This window comes from Zeugodacus cucurbitae, chromosome 6 (genome assembly GCF_028554725.1).
Source record: "Zeugodacus cucurbitae isolate PBARC_wt_2022May chromosome 6, idZeuCucr1.2, whole genome shotgun sequence".
In the NCBI taxonomy this organism is placed as follows: domain Eukaryota; kingdom Metazoa; phylum Arthropoda; class Insecta; order Diptera; family Tephritidae; genus Zeugodacus; species Zeugodacus cucurbitae.
This window is the reverse complement of record NC_071671.1, coordinates 61,023,248-61,040,012: the sequence shown is the minus strand read 5'-3', so window position 1 is coordinate 61,040,012 and position 16,765 is coordinate 61,023,248. Positions and strand designations below refer to the sequence as shown.

Below are 16,765 nucleotides of genomic sequence, written 5' to 3'. Positions count from 1 at the left end.
CGCAAATTACATATGTAAACAAACTTTGTTTCTGTTAAGAATTCTAAAAAGTAAAATAAAGTTGTACAAAGACCCAACTTTTTAACCGTAAACTACAAAACAAAGCGGCAACTCTATTGGGGATGCTCCAAAATAATTTGCTGCGAGTGTTTGAGTTCATCTCTTTGCGCTCTCATGTTGCTTATTTTTATGGCAACATCGATTTTTAGTAACTTTATACAAATTTTATTAAATATTTTTAAATCATACATTAGAATCTTATATTACCAGCACTTAATTGTCTTTCTGCATTTTTTTTACACTACCCAAGCCATAATATGTTCATCACAAAATTTGCCGTTTGAACATAATTGCCGTCATCGACGTATTATCATCCGTTCGACCGAACAAAAAAAATACCAAAGGTCACCGCAAGCGCAATTCATAGAGTCTTTATGATGCATACATGCAAACACGCAAGCATGTACCTGATTTTGGCTTGCCGTACTGCTTGCTGCCGTACGACTTTTTCATACTCTCTGACTTCGGTTTTGCCTTTCCCCTGAACTATTTGTATGCCAACTAATTGCGACCTGCCCATTGGTTATTTGTTTCAATAGGAATAGTTGTTGTACATTGTGGTATAGCAATTGTGTTGTGCTGAGCAGACATTTATGTAACAAAAACAAAAATCGAGAGAAAAACGCCCGCATTTCAAACATTGATGGTGGTTGTGCTCATTGAAGTCAACTATAAAAGGCAAAACATGAAGTATTTTCAAATCATTCGAGTTCAAACCATCATCAGCATAGTAGACACGCTCGCAACTGTTGACAGTGAAGAGCAAAAAAAAAATATTGAAGAAAAATTGCGAATACGTGAAAATTCGAAATAGCGCATGTGTTGAAACCGACGCTTCTTCCCGGTTTGGATTTTCTCATTTTTCAGGATATACACAAAAATAATTAACACACACAAAATGCATACATACAGAGCATACGCCGCACATGTTCACGATAATGTTAACGCAGATCAGAAGCCTATGGTTGCCGATTTAATAGCCACACAGTACGCGAAATCACAGACACCGCCTCCATCACCAAATGGTAAGTGTGCGAGGTGAGCTCTCCAAACATCAAAAAAATGACTTACTGCCGTTACTTAGCAGCAAATCTTAGCAAGCACACTGACTAAAGCGACAACACTAACTAATTATCTTCTTCTTGCCTATTATAGAAAGCCACTCCAGCCCAGACACATCACTGAATAGCAGCCGCTTGAGCGGTAATGAAATTCCCACTGATCCATCGGTGCGCCGATATCGCACCGCATTCACAAGAGATCAATTGACACGTCTCGAGAAGGAATTCTTCAAAGAGAACTATGTCTCACGTCCACGTCGTTGCGAGCTGGCTGCGCAACTTAACCTGCCCGAATCCACAATTAAAGTTTGGTTCCAAAACCGACGCATGAAGGATAAGCGCCAACGCATTGCGGTTGCATGGCCCTATGCCGCCGTTTACTCCGATCCCGCTTTTGCCGCCTCCCTACTACAAGCAGCCGCCAACAGCGTGGGCATGCCTTATCCACCATATCCTGCACCCGCCGCCAATCCCATGCTAGCCGCCACCGCCATGCCAATGCCCCATCAATATGCACCATACCGTTACAATCCATACGCTCCAATGCCCGCCGCACGCCCGGTGCCACCACCAATGCAACAGCATCATGCCTTGGCTGCCGCCGCCGCTACCGGTTATCCCAGCGTATTGAGCGCTATTGCACCGCCACACCACGCTTATGGCAGCTTCAACGGTTTGCCACCAAAGCAACAAACACCACCACTTGATTTGCAATCATCGGCATCACCACACTCATCCACACTGTCGTTGAGCCCCACCGGTTCGGATCACACCAAAGTTTTTGAACGCGGCATGCCAACAGCCACCGCGACCAGCAGCCGTAGCAGCAGCAGCGCTGAATTCATTAGTGTGACACATGAGAGCAACAACAACAATTTGAATGCCGCAGCATCTGCCAACAGCAGCACTTTATATAGCAGCGAAAGCAATAGCACAGCACTGCCAGCCACCATCAATGAAATCAATCATCAACTAACCGCCACACAGTCGGTTGGTCTATTGATGACCAGCAACAGCGATGGCACCGTTAAACGTGCCGCATGCTCACCAGCACACACCGCTGTCTCAGAGCCCAAACCCAAACTCTTCAAGCCCTACAAAACCGAGACTTAAGCGTGCTTAAGTCACATGCTTTGCGTGGGGGGAAGTGGGCGTCAACTCGGCCCAATTTAAAGAGGGTGAAAACAGAGAATGTAAATAGTTGTTTGGTAGTTGGCAGCCGTCGGGGCTAAAAAACCTGAAGCGTTTAGTATAATTAAATAAATGAAGTGCTGTGATAAATAATCAACATGTGTGTCTGTGGCATTAAGTGTTGCTGGTTATTTAATTTGCTGTGCGAATTAATTAAGCAAAGTAATTAAATATAGTATTTGGATAATACTAATTTGATTATATAAAATAATGAATTTAATTAAATTTTTAAGTAATTGTAATTGTAATTAATCTAGTTAGATTTTATAGTTATATTATTTTAAAATTACCACTATTGTATACTGGCTATGCGTGTGTATCGAAAAAGAAGCAGATTATTATTAAAAATGTTTCATTGTCTTATAAAAAAGTATTTTACTTCAAATATTTTTTTTTTTTTTAATTTTTTACAGCTAACTCTATTTAATAATTATTTTATATTTTATTTATTTTTATAATTTTTCATATCTTTTTTTCGAAATTGAAGCTTACAAATATTAATAATTTAAATAATTAAAAATTAAAAAAAAAATAATTATTTAATAATAATACTTTATTAAAAATTTAATTAGTTCAATATTTTATTTTTTTTGTAATTAAAATTAATAATTTATTAATAATCTAAATATTTTCAAAATTTTCTTTCCACCTTAGTGGCCAAAAACTAATAAAACCAAAAATAATAATCTTTACCTGGCGTACACCAGGTCTACTTACTAAGCTTCTCGCCAAGGACACAAACTCTTCCACCTGAGTTCTTAGAAAACTCTTATTTATGCAGTGATTGTTAAATAGCGAAGGTGTTTAGCGAGATGTATCCAAACAGCGCAACCCTCACCTAAGGTAACCAACGAGTACAATTATCACGTATGAATATTTCGTCTGTAGGCGGTTTGAAATTTATGAACTATTGCACATGCATATGATAGAAGAATTGAAAGATTACAGTCAGAAGACAAAAAACGCGAAGAAAAGTTTCAAAAGTAGGTGAGACAACACTCAAAGCAATTAAATGGCAGACAAATGGGCGATCATTTTCGCATAGCCTTCGAAAGGTAGAAAAATAATGAAGGTAATGCAACTTTAATGAAGTATATAGAAAGTAAATAAAAAAGAATATGTGAAAAATATTGTTTAACGGTATATTTTGATAATATATAGAAAACACAAAAATGTATATACTATATACACCATTGAAATTTCTACCTTTATTTCATATAATTATTGCTTATACAACGCACTGCCGTCGGTTGAATGCTCACGCTGGCATGCACTGCATGCGTGCAACGGGGTATCCCGTCGCTGCTCAGCTGTTTGGCATGCGTCAACAGCGTGCCGTGGGTGGCTCCCTCTGGCGTAGGTGTCCTTCATGGATCTAAAATTGCTGTACAGCAACAAATTTTGGCCAATCTTTTGGAAATATAAATAAATCGGCAATTGCTATAAACAAATATCAAGGTAAACATAATATGAAGGATAATTATATGAAATTTCTTTCTTCTCGCTTTGCCACGCGTCTCAGTGCACACAGCTTGATTTGTTGTCCAATGGCCACTAGCAATATAAATGTCATTAAATCATAGGGAGCATAGCAGAGAGTCCAATACCATTAAAGGTAATTAAGCAATCTAAACAACTAATTGTTCGAGATAACAATTCCTACATTGTGCAAATGCCAATCGATTATTGCTCATTAATTTGTTGTCATTTCAATTATATATTTTTTCAAATACGTTATATTTAGATGTACAGTGTGACGAATGTGGGAGAAATGGTATAAAATAATAATAAAAACAAGTAAGGAAGGGCTAAGTTCGGTTGTGACCGAACATTTTATACTATCGCAATTTATTTATTTAATTTTTTTAATATAACAAACAATTTGACTCACATATTCGGCATATATACAAAGTCCATTGAAAGTTTGAAAACCCTATCTATATAAAGCCCCTAGCTATATATGACCCGATTTTGTTTTTTTGGCACGGAGACATGTTATTAGAAGAAACATATTCCCTCTGAATTTTTTTTCAAAATTTCTGAGAGACCTACCTATATTTTCGGTCAATAAATTTTTAGAAGCAATGAGGTCCTCATATTCCATATATAGGGTCTTGAAAACTTATGGACCGATGTTGAAGATTTTTAGAAGGGCGTTGCCACTCTTTAAATGCAGTATTTTTGCAAAGTTCTGTTCCGATATCTTCTCTAGTACTTACTTTATATATTGTAAAGTGAACGATTCAGATTAACTTCAAAGTTCTGGTATATGAGAAGTAGGCGTGGTTGTGAACCGATTTGGACTATTTTCACAACATATCATTGGAAAGCTAGGAAGATATTACGAACCGAGTTTCATTGAAATTGCTCGAGTAGTTTCGGAGAGATGGTTTTTGACCCATAAGTGGGCGGAACCACGCCCATTTAAAACTTGTATACCAACTTGGGTGGATCCCTTCTGTACCTTCTTTATAATGAAATTTAAGGTCTCTGGTGTTTTCCCTTACTGAATTAAAGCGTTTTTAGTAGTTTCCTCAATTTTTTTGACTGTATAAGGGGGGAGAAACCACTCTAGAAAGTTTCCTTGATACAGCATTAGTAGTTTACGAGATATATACAAATGTATGCGGGGACACGACCACGTCCCTATAAACATTGCATACAAATATTTATGACTAAGTTATAGCTCTTTATATGTTTTCGGTTATTGCCATTTTGTGGGCGTGGCAGTGGTCCGATTAGGCCCATCTTCGAACTTAACCTTCTTATGGTGCCAAGAAATACGTCTTCCAAGTTTCATCAAGATATCTCAATTTTTACTCAGGTTACAGCTTGCACGGACGGACAGACAGACATCCGGATTTGAACTTTACCAGGGCGACGTCATTACCAGTCATTTTGATATATGTAACCCTATATCTAACTCGTTTAGTTTTAGGACTTAGAACCAACCATTATGTAAACAAAACTATAAACTTTTGTTGCGAGAGTATATATATTAATAAATAATTATAATTTCAATATAACATATTAATTAAACAAATAACAAAATTAAACTATATTTTAATAAAATTAATTAAAAATTAATAGTTATTAAAAAAATAATTCGACAGTCAATAGCGGTCTAACTTGGACGCCAATTTGCGAATAAAAAAGCTTTCCAATGATTTGCCTACCCAAATATAATAAAAATTTCGATATTTGATCTAATATGTCGTATACACACAGCGCCACCTAACGGATGATTTATATTTTGAAGACTCTATATTTTTTCCTACAGAAGCTTCTAATATTTATATTTATTTAATTGTTTCTCTGTACTAAAATCGACAGACGTCATCAGTTATTTTAACCTGACACTTTATTAAATTGCCCCACTGTATGTAAAAGAAAGTAAATTCTCTCAGAAATAACAATTTATCAAAACTGTTTTATCCAAATTATTTAAGAACTATAATTATAATAAAACTGTAATGAACTGCGATTATGAAAGTCTCGAAAAATCGAGAAAATTAACCTAAGAATAAATTTTAAAGAATTTAATTATGTTTTTTCCAATATTTTCACCTGATTATTTCTTTTTCAAATGTTTAGCAGGTAATGAAGAAAATTCTCGTAATGAAATAATAACATATGAGTATTATAATTACTAAAACCACATCTATTATATTCGAGTTCAAGGACATTACCTCATTTTGGAAAACTCTCGAATATCTATTTTGTTATGATGTTACATTCACCTACGAGTGGCCAGGAACGATTCTTTTGCATACGGCTCATCCCCTCTTGATGTAGACCCCTGAACATGCTTTAAGGATCATGATTTGAGGACATGCACCTAAAATATGAAACTCTTAATTGGGAAAGTGCCTCTACCCAGATAGTTGATGTCCTCATACGACTTTTCCAGAAGTGCAATAGACAGGGCAAGGACGGAAGAATGTGGGTATTTGTGAAATCTAATACAGCGGCCATATAAAGTAGAGCAAATGTGGTGGAAGAGAGACTCCGTCGCCAGATTATGGCAACAAGAAAATTCACCGATTCAATGATCAAAAATCGCGCATTCAAATATAGATGTATGTATTTTAATCAATGCAAGGATATTTATTCTATATGTATATATTATAAATTAATAAAACTAATATAAGCTTATTATAGCGAAACAGTTATTATATATGTATGTATTCACCACCCATTCATTCTTGTTTCTTCCTAATTAAATTACAAACAATTTCTCATTGTTTACCAGAATGATTTGGCACCCATGGTGTCCTCTTCCACTCTTTCATTTATCTTAAATTTTTTTCTGCCCCTTTTACGCATCTGTTGTTTGTATCCTTTGCGTTGCCAATTGTCATAATGGAAATATCATAATCCATAAAATGTCCTCATTGCTTTATGGCTTCACCCCACAATATATTCGTGCATACATACAAACATATGTGCATACAGTTGTTGTAGCAGTTCGCAAGGATAATAGGGTTATCAAAACAAGTTATTTATTTATGTATATAATTTGCCATCCTTTCATTCGCTCTGTAGCAGAAAAAAAATTAAATTTACATTTGTTTGTCATAAAAATGTCATTATAAAACATGTGCCATTATTTCTTTTGGCATATCTTTTGGACTCTGTTATACTGTGCGTTCGGCAGTGTTTGGTTTGGTTTGAACGAGGCCCCACGTATGGGTCAAAAACCATATCTCAAAAACTACTCGACCGATTTCAATTAAATTCGGCACATAATACTATCTAGACACCCTGATGACAACTACTACGACTACTTTCCCCATAACTTAATTTTGAATTCCATCAGATTCCTTCACTCTATAATATATATATATAAGGAACCAAAGAAGATAGCGGAATAAAACTTTACTGTATAACATCTGTGGCTTCACTTGTGAAAACATAGTCGAAATCAGACTATAACTTTTCAAGACCCCGGATATCGCACCTGAAGAACTCAGTACCTAAGGGTGATTTTTCATCGAAAATATCATTAAATCTCTCAGATATTTTTATCTAATAAAGAGGAATTTTTTTCTTCTAATATTGTGGCTCTGTACCAGAAATGGTTAAAATCGGGTCATAACCTTACTTAGCTTCCTTATACTTATTTATAGTTTTTTTTTTTCAAAAATACAATGGGCTTTATTCCGTATATATTGGTTAATATGTGAGTTATCTTAGTAAAATGTGGATATAGTGTACCTTGATGGGTAAATGGGTCGGTTCAGGAATTATCTCAGCCCTCATATACTATTTATGATGATTTTCGTTATTCTATTGGACTTTAAGTTCTAATAACAAATGTTAATTTTCAAATTATCAAAAACCACCCTAAACATAACCTAACATTTCCGGCAATAGTCTACTAAGCCACCTAGTCAAGTAAATATTTATGTACGAGTATATAGAATGTGAATAAACTAAATTGTAAGTATATCATGATAAAAAGTTTGAGGAAGCTCCATTGACAAGGGGTGTGGGTGTTTCATTCAGCGTTTCGACAATACAAATCTGAAGTATGTCTGTACGAGTGTGTACTGCTGTATCTTATATCATAATAGAACTTATACTCTAGATAAGCGTCGAGTCAAGCAGCTAATTGACTGCAACGAATGCATACTTATACTCGCAAGTGTTTGTGTGTTCGTGTTGTTTGTGTATACGCTCAATCAAATTTTGTTTTGACAGATTGAGTACCATAAAAAATGGTCTGTGCATTTTTTATACCCAATCCAAATGGTAGCAAGGCAGATAGCAACCCTGCTCCGATACCGAGGCACACAAGTGGCAGAATTTTATTACTTAATAATAGAGATGAGGCGTTGGCAGGCGAAGGGTTTATACCGAAGCGGAGGCAATGCTTCGTTGACTCGTTGGTGGTGGCATGGATTCCCGCGGGATTGGCGGCCACAATCCCAGCGCGTCGTAAGCAGTAACTGGAAAAGTGTGAAAATTGAATTGCTTGTTGTCGGCAATTTACAAAACAACAAAAACAAAAAAAGAGCAACAGCAAAAGCAAAAACAACAGCAATTACAGCTACAACAAGGACAATATGAAATCACAACAATAATAAAATAAAAAAAGGATCAGTGGCAGCGTAACAAATGTTATGACAATTAATTTTTAAAGATAAACAGGCGGTGGGCGCGGTGCTCACACACACACACATACAAACATATGTGCAAATTGGCTGCTTCTGATGACGCTACAGCCACCGTCGACTGGTGCTGCTGCTGGTGGTTGGTTGACCGCTTTTTCTTGCTGTCGGGGGTCATACCGAAGTCAATAGCTTTGTAAACATATTCTGCCGGGAGAGAGACCTTCTTAGTTATTAGCTGTTAGCATGTGTTCGGATGAGCTTGTCGAGCTTAACCAGGGATTAATAACCGACAAGCTGCTGATATGAATGTAGCTACCAAATCAGGTTGTGATAATTAATCATGTGGGATTATGCGCCACAGAAAGGCGACTCAATATCATGCACACATTGGCACAGCAAAAACAGCAGCAACAACAACAACAATACATGAAAAAGGTAACAGAAGTTGATTACTAAATGATGTGCGTTTATTCATTTACGTATTGTTAATATTTTGTATATTTATCCGTAAGCCACCCAAAAGGAAGCGTGGCGTGAAAAGCGGAAGGATGTTTGGTAATTTGATTGGTGTGTTGAAACGCAGTGTATACACTTGTACGGCTGTTGTTGTTATTGGTGGTTGAAATCGATATGCCTTCACGGCAAAGTGTTGACAAGTGTAAGTAAGTGTAATACGAAAATGATTTTATTATTTATTTGATTAACATGGAACAGATGGGTGCGGCAGTCAGTTACAAATAATGAATAGCATTCATCTACAATTATAGAACTGTTTTGAAGACAAAAAAATACAGTTGATATAAGTAGAGATTTTGCTATCACCTGTGAATCGTTCCAAACAGTAGCCAAGCCAGGATTGATGGCCAGGAAGGTTTTGCTTTTTGTTTGGTGAGATTGGTAGGGAATCATCCACTATGAGCTGCTCCCATATGGCCAGACGCTTAATTCTAACATCTACTGCGAAGAATTGGACCGCTTGAAGCAGGCGATCGACCAAAAGCGTCCAGAATTGGCCAACAGGAAGGGTGTAGTGTTCCACCAGGACAAAGCCAGACCACACACTTCGTTGATGACTCGTCAGAAGCTAAGGGAGCTCGGATGGGAGTTTTTATCGCATCCACCATATAGCCCGGACATAGCGCCAAGTGATTACCTCCTGTTCCTGTCGATGGGGAACGGCCTTGGTGGTGTAAAGTTGAACTCAAAAGAAGGAAAAATCTAGACATTTTCTCCTCAATTTTTCAGAAGTCGCCAGACCTTCAGCGAACCGTGTGAATCGGTTATATTAGCGGCCTCAAAAAATTGTGATAAGACCTAAAGAGCTTCGTTAATATTAGAGGGTATATCGCTCTATATTTAAGAGTTCTTGATATGTGGGATCTTCACGTCTTTTGATGCTATGATTCCCCATTTAGCTTAACCTGTATGACAGCATCAGTTGTATATTTATGCAATATAAGTAGTTATAAAGGGTGTTTTTTGGACATGTGGTTTTCAAGAAGAATTAATATTAAGGCCAAGAATTAACTTTATTTTAAGGATAAGGGTTTGCCATTATGTTTTCAAAATTTTATAGGGTAAGTGACCGACCGTGGCTGGCTCAAATAAACTCCAGCGCGAGGTCCAATTTTCGACCACTTTTTGCAACTATTGGGACCGAATGATGAAATTCATAATTTTTCTTTCTATTATAAGATAAGGAAACTCTTTTTAACGAAAACTTCATTACAATTATTTTTAAGCGTATCTAAACATGTTTTCCTGCCATAAAAATGCATTTAAAAAATATTTCAATTAGACGATTTGACACCTTTTGGAGAATCTTTCAAAATCTTTTACCGATATCTATGCGATTGTGTGTGTATTTTACTGGTCTGTCATAATCACTTAATGCCCATTTTATATACAAAACCTCTCACACAATAATGCCGTCAATATATGACATGTGTGTATGTGTGCCATGAAGTATTTCACAAAGTTTATGGCGGCTAATGAATTGCTTAACATCCATACAAATTTACTCAACTTAAGCTGGGAACAAGAAACTTCATTTGTGCGGCACATTAAGTCAAATAACTGGAAAATCAAAAACTCAGAAAAAATAATGTGTGTAAACTAAAAATGCCGCAAACACAATAAATAGCCACAAATAAATTTGTATAAACATTGTTTTGAAGGAAGTCTCACTCGCTTGCATAAATGCTCATCAACACACATACACATGCTCATACAAATCATACGCACCAAAGTGCTAATTCACTATTTAAAAAATATGAAAAGAAGTTAAAAAGAAGAAATCAAAAACGAAAAAATACGAGGCAATTGTTGAAGAAGCGAAAAATCCTTTTTACTCTACCGCAATAAGTCACACCTCAACGTATTCATCAGTCCATCAATAAAGTCCATCGTTTGTCCATGTCGAGCCATTAACAACCGACAAAGCTGCGCTGACACTGTGAGGCTTAGCATGTTGCGGCTAAAATGCGACTCATAATCTCACATCAGGCCCCAATAAAAGTTAATTTTATTTGACTATCACGCAATCATAAAAGTGGTATTCCCCCGCCCCTCTGTACCAATCGTCATACATTCCACCGAACTGCAACAAAAACAATAGTAGAAGCAACAGCCACTCATCCGCCAGTATTGAGTTGCCAATGAATGGTGTAGACCCGATGCGGCGGCCTGTGAGAAATAAAACGGTAGATCAGAGATCCAACGATCCACAGCAATAGCGAATTCTCATGAATGCGACAGACATTAAAAGCGTAGGTGCGATTGATACATCCGTACATATATACATACATATGTATGTACCTATGTATTAGCTGAGTCGAACGCTCATCAATTGCCTCAATAAAGATGCTAAAATTAGAGTCCAATAACTAATTGATAATAATGTTCTGATTTCTTTTTGTTGCTCCTATGCAGGTTTTATTGTTGCCGTGTAGTCTTTATGTATATCTCACTAAACTGTTTAATTCGTAGATAATAAAATTGATGATTTACCACACCACAGCACAGCTGCGAAATCAGTATATGAGTTTAAATGTGCTCTGGGAATGAGGAAATGCTGACATAAATATTTTGGTTATTAATCAACTTGATGTATATATGATTTGATGTATGTACAGTGTTGTACAGAAAATATGCACTTTTTCTTATTCATTCAATGCTTTATAAAAAATGTTACAGTTATCGGATTTAGTTCAAATCTGCGTCGTTTCGTTCGCTAATCTGTTTCCATCTGGACGGCAACAACATAACCCCCCTCGTAGAAGCCCTCTCCTTATTTGCGAAGAAATTGCACAGCCACTTTTCCCCAAGCCTCTTTTGAGTTCAACTTTACACCACCAAAGGCGTTCGTCATCGACAGGAACAGGTGGTAATCACTTGGCGCTATGTCCAGGCTATCGTATGTGATAAATTTTTCGTCGTCAGTCACAATCCGCATCAAAAATGGGTCGAGTTCGTTTCGTTTCAACAGCATATCGCAAACTTTGATTTGGTCCAGAAGGTTCTTTGCGTTAAATCATGCGGCATCGAAACATCAAGCTTTTTTGTGTATCCAGCCTTCTGCAGATGATTTAAAATGGTTTGGTGACTAAATCCCATCTTCTGGGCGATGCCGGTCTAACTTGATGTTTTTCATGATTTGATCGGTATTCGTCGTCATAAGTATTCCGCCGGCTGGCTTATCCATGGTATCGTTTTCACCCGCTCTGAATCGTCGAAACAATTCCTCCGCAATTCGAAGTGATAGAGTATCATCCCCCAAAATATTATTAATCTCACGGAACGTTTCTCTAGCGAATTTGGCTTGAACGCAATATCCAAACTAATAATGTATAGCGTCGTTTTGTAGGTTACGTCAAGACCTTTGTCGGTATTGTGGTTTCCAAAAGAAAATGCTACCGATTTGAAACCAAAAATAAAAAATAAACCGGGTCCGTTCCGGTTACGTAGTCACCGACTGTGGTGGAAACGGGGTAGATGGGCTGTATTTAGTCGCGGCTTTTAGAAATTATATGTTTTCAAAGGACCTTAAAATCGCAAAAGTTGCAAATATTTGGAGTAATTGCAAGTGGTTTGAATCGATTACGAAGCGCACACTTGCTTATATTTTGCACATCACTGTTATCAAATATTATACATGTATATATTTTATTGTTTTTGTTCAATTTAGATTTCTTTTAAAGAGAGCATAGTACATTTTATATGAATTAATACAGAGAGTCAATTTCAGTAAATTATATTTTTATATGAACTATGATCTATCAACTAAGGAAAGTATGGATAACAGTGCTGTTCCATTTAACTCTTTCTTGCTTCCAAAATAGATTCTCAGTGTAATACAACAAACATCATTATAATTTTTTAAATAAAAATGAAATTTAATCATTTTGATTCCCTAATTTTTCATCAAATTTCATAAGCAACAGTTTAACTAAAAAAATTTAAATAATTTATAATATCACCGCTGCGCTTATTAGCACATGTTTTCTAAAATTAACTATTTTAAATGCCCATGAATCAAAGCGTTTGTTTCACCTGATAAATATTTATGATGAAAATTCGACTAAGAATAGCAACCAAATAATTTTCACACCTACAACAATAAAAGCAAACGGCGAAATCGTCATTGTGGGAACGCTCAAGCAACTAATTGTTAAAGACATAATAAAATAGATAAATAAAGTAAAGAAGAAAAAAAAACTATAACAAAAGATTTTTATTCAAATTAAGTGGAACATCGAAAATAAATGACAGAGCTGATGTTTGTATCCATATGTGAATGTTTGTTTGTGTGTGTGCGCATGAATTACGAGAAATTCGCATAACACTGCGATAATTTCTAATGATAAAATTTAACGGACGAGCGAAACGAATTATCGAATCATCGTCGGCAAAATCAAATTAGGCCAAACACAAGCAAGCACATACAAGCGCGCACGCACACACACGCATAACGTGGGGTTGGCGCTATTGGTGGGCACGCTGGCTGCGCGATGACTGGTCGACTGGCTGGCTGGTCGCTTGGTGGTCGGCTGGTGTAACGAAATGTTTATGATTGCCACGCATACTGGCAGCTCTGATGCTAAATGCTGATAATCGCTGATAATCAAAATAAAATTGGATGAAAATTGTGCAAAAATTGTGCGAGTAAATTGGCTGCTAAATAAAAATGTATGTGTTGCTGTGAATGTGTGTGGCATGCGAAAACAGGCTGTCTTTACATACATTTATTTGTGTGTATTTTGGCTTGTGCGGGGCGTGGGGTGAAAATATGATAAGACAATGGTTAGTGTAGCGAATTGAAGCACGCCAAAAGCATGACATACAAAAAGGCCAAACTAATAGTGCGTTGAGCATAAGCAATCGGCGTTTAATAAGGCGAACAATAAAGGACAACTGCACATTATACAAAAAAAACAACAAAAATAACAAGCGTGGCAACTACAGGATCCAAATTGTACGGCAGGGGGAGTTACATACAAAATTACATATTTGTATGTTTTCATTGCAAATAATGAACTAATCCCAACCATAGAAATTTCCATACACAAACATGTGTCTACAAGTTGTACTGTTGGGCTTATCGCCGTCCCATTTGGACAGTGGTGACTTTTCGACCGACTCTCCTCCTATGCGCTCGTCAACAATTAATTTGCCATGAGCAATTAGTCAAATTTGAATGTTGAACGTGCACATTTGAGGGTTGTTTTGACATTTAAATGACACATATAAATGCCGCCTATAATGAATCGTTTCAATACAATTTGAAATTTCCCCAAACGAAACGCTAATAAAAATGGACAATTGATAAATATTTCGCAGCCATTTCAAATGAATACCGTTACCGAATTGTTGAAGGCAAATGAATGCTGTTAAATTTCGTAAATTCGAATGCAATAAAAATGAGCACAAATCTGTATACACACATATTTCTATGCATATTTATTCCCACAACTGCAGAGCCAATGAATAATATAGTGTGAAAAATGCTACTACTGCTTCAGCGGCTACTGAATGCACACCCATTGTTTCAGCCAGTCGTTGTCGGTACGGCGTTTCGGCCAAAAGCGTTTGGTATGCGGCAAGCTAATGAAAATAAAATGATTGCTGCAATCACTGGTGTGGTAAAAGCGTTGATTGCTAACAATTTTCCCAAAAGCCCGCAGTAGCAGCAACAGCAGTGAGTGAGTGCTGTGTCAGCAGCATCATGTGCGCTGGTCAAACAACCGGTCCATTCCGCTAGCAGCTAGCCAGCTAGCTTGCGCCATTAAGGTGGAGTTTTGGTGGGAGATAATAGAGGAGAGATTTCCAGCAAGTTATGTAGCAGCCAGCAATGGAGTCGTGTTTTTAAGCGCATGCGCGTTTGTTATGTACTCAGCTGCTTATGTACAATATGTGTCCTCAATTTGTATATGGTCTGTCAAAGTATATAAAGCTGAAAGCTGATTGCTAGTAAATGTTCACTTATTGAGGCTACAGTTAGTTAAGCTGTTAATCATATAAAATACACGTATATTTTTGTGATAGTTCTAAGTTAACACAGTTCTTTATTTAAGTGGAGAAAAATAATAATAATAATAAGTCCTCTAAGGTAGTATACAAGCCTTTCAGAATGGGGGTGTTGTGTTTAAAAGGCCGCAAATAGTCGAAGCGTCGCCCTATTATAGACACATCCAAAATCACTTGAGGAATTTATTTAATTCAAGAAAGCTTGTTGTAGTTAGACTCACTCAAGATAAGAGCTGAAGCTATGGATCTTAATCGGATCTGTTCTCTTGACAGGCGTGTACTCGTAAACAGCACAATCAAACAAAAAAATTATGTTTGTCTCATTAATGAAATTTATTAATTTTTAAAATACAAAGAATTATAAATTGCTATTAGTATTATTATTCTTGACTCAGACCTCAATTTGAAACCAGAGCGAATGAGGTCAAGACGAAATATCTCCTGTCATCAAACAAATAGACAGTGTATTCGCGACTTGGCTTCCACGTTACTGTTGACACTTTCATAACTTTGAAGTTGTAGATAATAATCTCTATCTTGGAACCACCATTAAACAACAACAATCTCAGCCTTAAAATCCAATCCAGAATCAGTCTTGTCAAAAGGTGCTACATTGAACTGTGTAGGCAACTGAAAAGTAAAGTACTCTCTCGACAAACAAAGACCAAACTCTACAAGTCCTTCATCATTCCCGTCTTGCTTTATGGTGCAGAAGCCTGGACGATGACAACATTCGATGAGACGGCACAAAGAGTTTCCACAAAAGCTGCGGAAGAATTACGGTCCCTTAAACATTGGCAACGGTGAATTCCGTAGATGGGCTGCATGTGATGTTCGATGACATAGACATAGTTCAGCGAATAAAAAGGAAAGAAAGCCATGTTGTTCGAATGGTGGAAGCCAGGGAAGAGGGAGACCTCCACTCCGTTGGAAGGACCAGGTGGAGAAGGACTAGGCTTCACTTGGTATTACCAATTGGCGCCAAACTGCCAAAGCGAGGAACAGGAGGTGCGCTGCTGTGGACTCGGCTATAACCGCGTAAGCAATATCTATGCCAGTCAAGAAAAAGAAGATCTCATTTTAAGAAATGCTTTTAAATGGTTTAATTATATAAAAAATTATAATTATTGGTGATTTTGAATAGAATTTTACATGAAAACTAATTTTTTTCGTTTAAATATTTTTTATTTCTATAAATATTTTGTTATAAATCTTAAGAAATTAAAGTGCACGCACAGAAATTTCTACAACTGTATCTTAACACAGAACTACTCTTCTAAGTGCTCACATGCACAAGGATACGAAAAACGTTTTTTGCAGTAATTTTTTTTTACGTTTTCCATTCGCTCACATGCCGCGCATCCGCTATTGTGTGCAGAAACTTTTCACTCGAAAAAGTCACGGCGAAAATGTCAATATACACATACATACATATATTTTATACTGCATTGTGCGTTTTATTGACGTTGACTTAGTAAACTGTTTAACTTGCAATAATGAGTTTGAAAAGGCAGAAAACGCTTTGTTTGCGAAAATTAATGTGGCATATACATACAAACAAACAGCAAACATACATACATATGTACATAGAGAGTGAGCGGCCTTTAAGCGTTACTGCCTGCACTGGTCACTAAAAAAAAAAAAAAACAAATATCAAAAGCGGCAAATATTGATTTTTATTGCGGTTTGACTCACGGGCGAAAACTGCATGCCACATCCTGCGCTTTGTGCCACCACACACAGACAGCCGGCGGCCAGCGAACGCACACAAAAACAAATACAACAAATTCACATTCACCTTTTTTATACAGT

At 36.7% G+C, this 16,765-nt stretch overlaps 1 protein-coding gene across 1 annotated transcript; it reads left to right on the top strand.

Annotated features, from left to right (window-relative positions):
- The first annotated feature begins 927 nt into the window (after nucleotides 1–927).
- LOC105218839 (segmentation protein even-skipped) lies at nucleotides 928–2,418 on the top strand. The gene is made up of 2 exons (XM_029044604.2): nucleotides 928–1,085; nucleotides 1,216–2,418. Exons 1-2 carry the CDS (start codon nucleotides 959–961, stop codon nucleotides 2,232–2,234), a joined length of 1,146 nt encoding a protein of 381 aa, XP_028900437.2. The 5' UTR covers nucleotides 928–958; the 3' UTR covers nucleotides 2,235–2,418.
- Nucleotides 2,419–16,765: the final 14,347 nt, after the last annotated feature.

Excerpts from the sequence above, each read along its gene's own strand:
- LOC105218839 (XM_029044604.2), top strand. The coding sequence starts at position 959 with ATGCATACATACAGAGCATACGCCGCACATGTTCACGATAATGTTAAC. Across the intron at positions 1,086-1,215 it reads ACCGCCTCCATCACCAAATG|AAAGCCACTCCAGCCCAGAC; the intron begins GTAAGTGTGCGA and ends TGCCTATTATAG.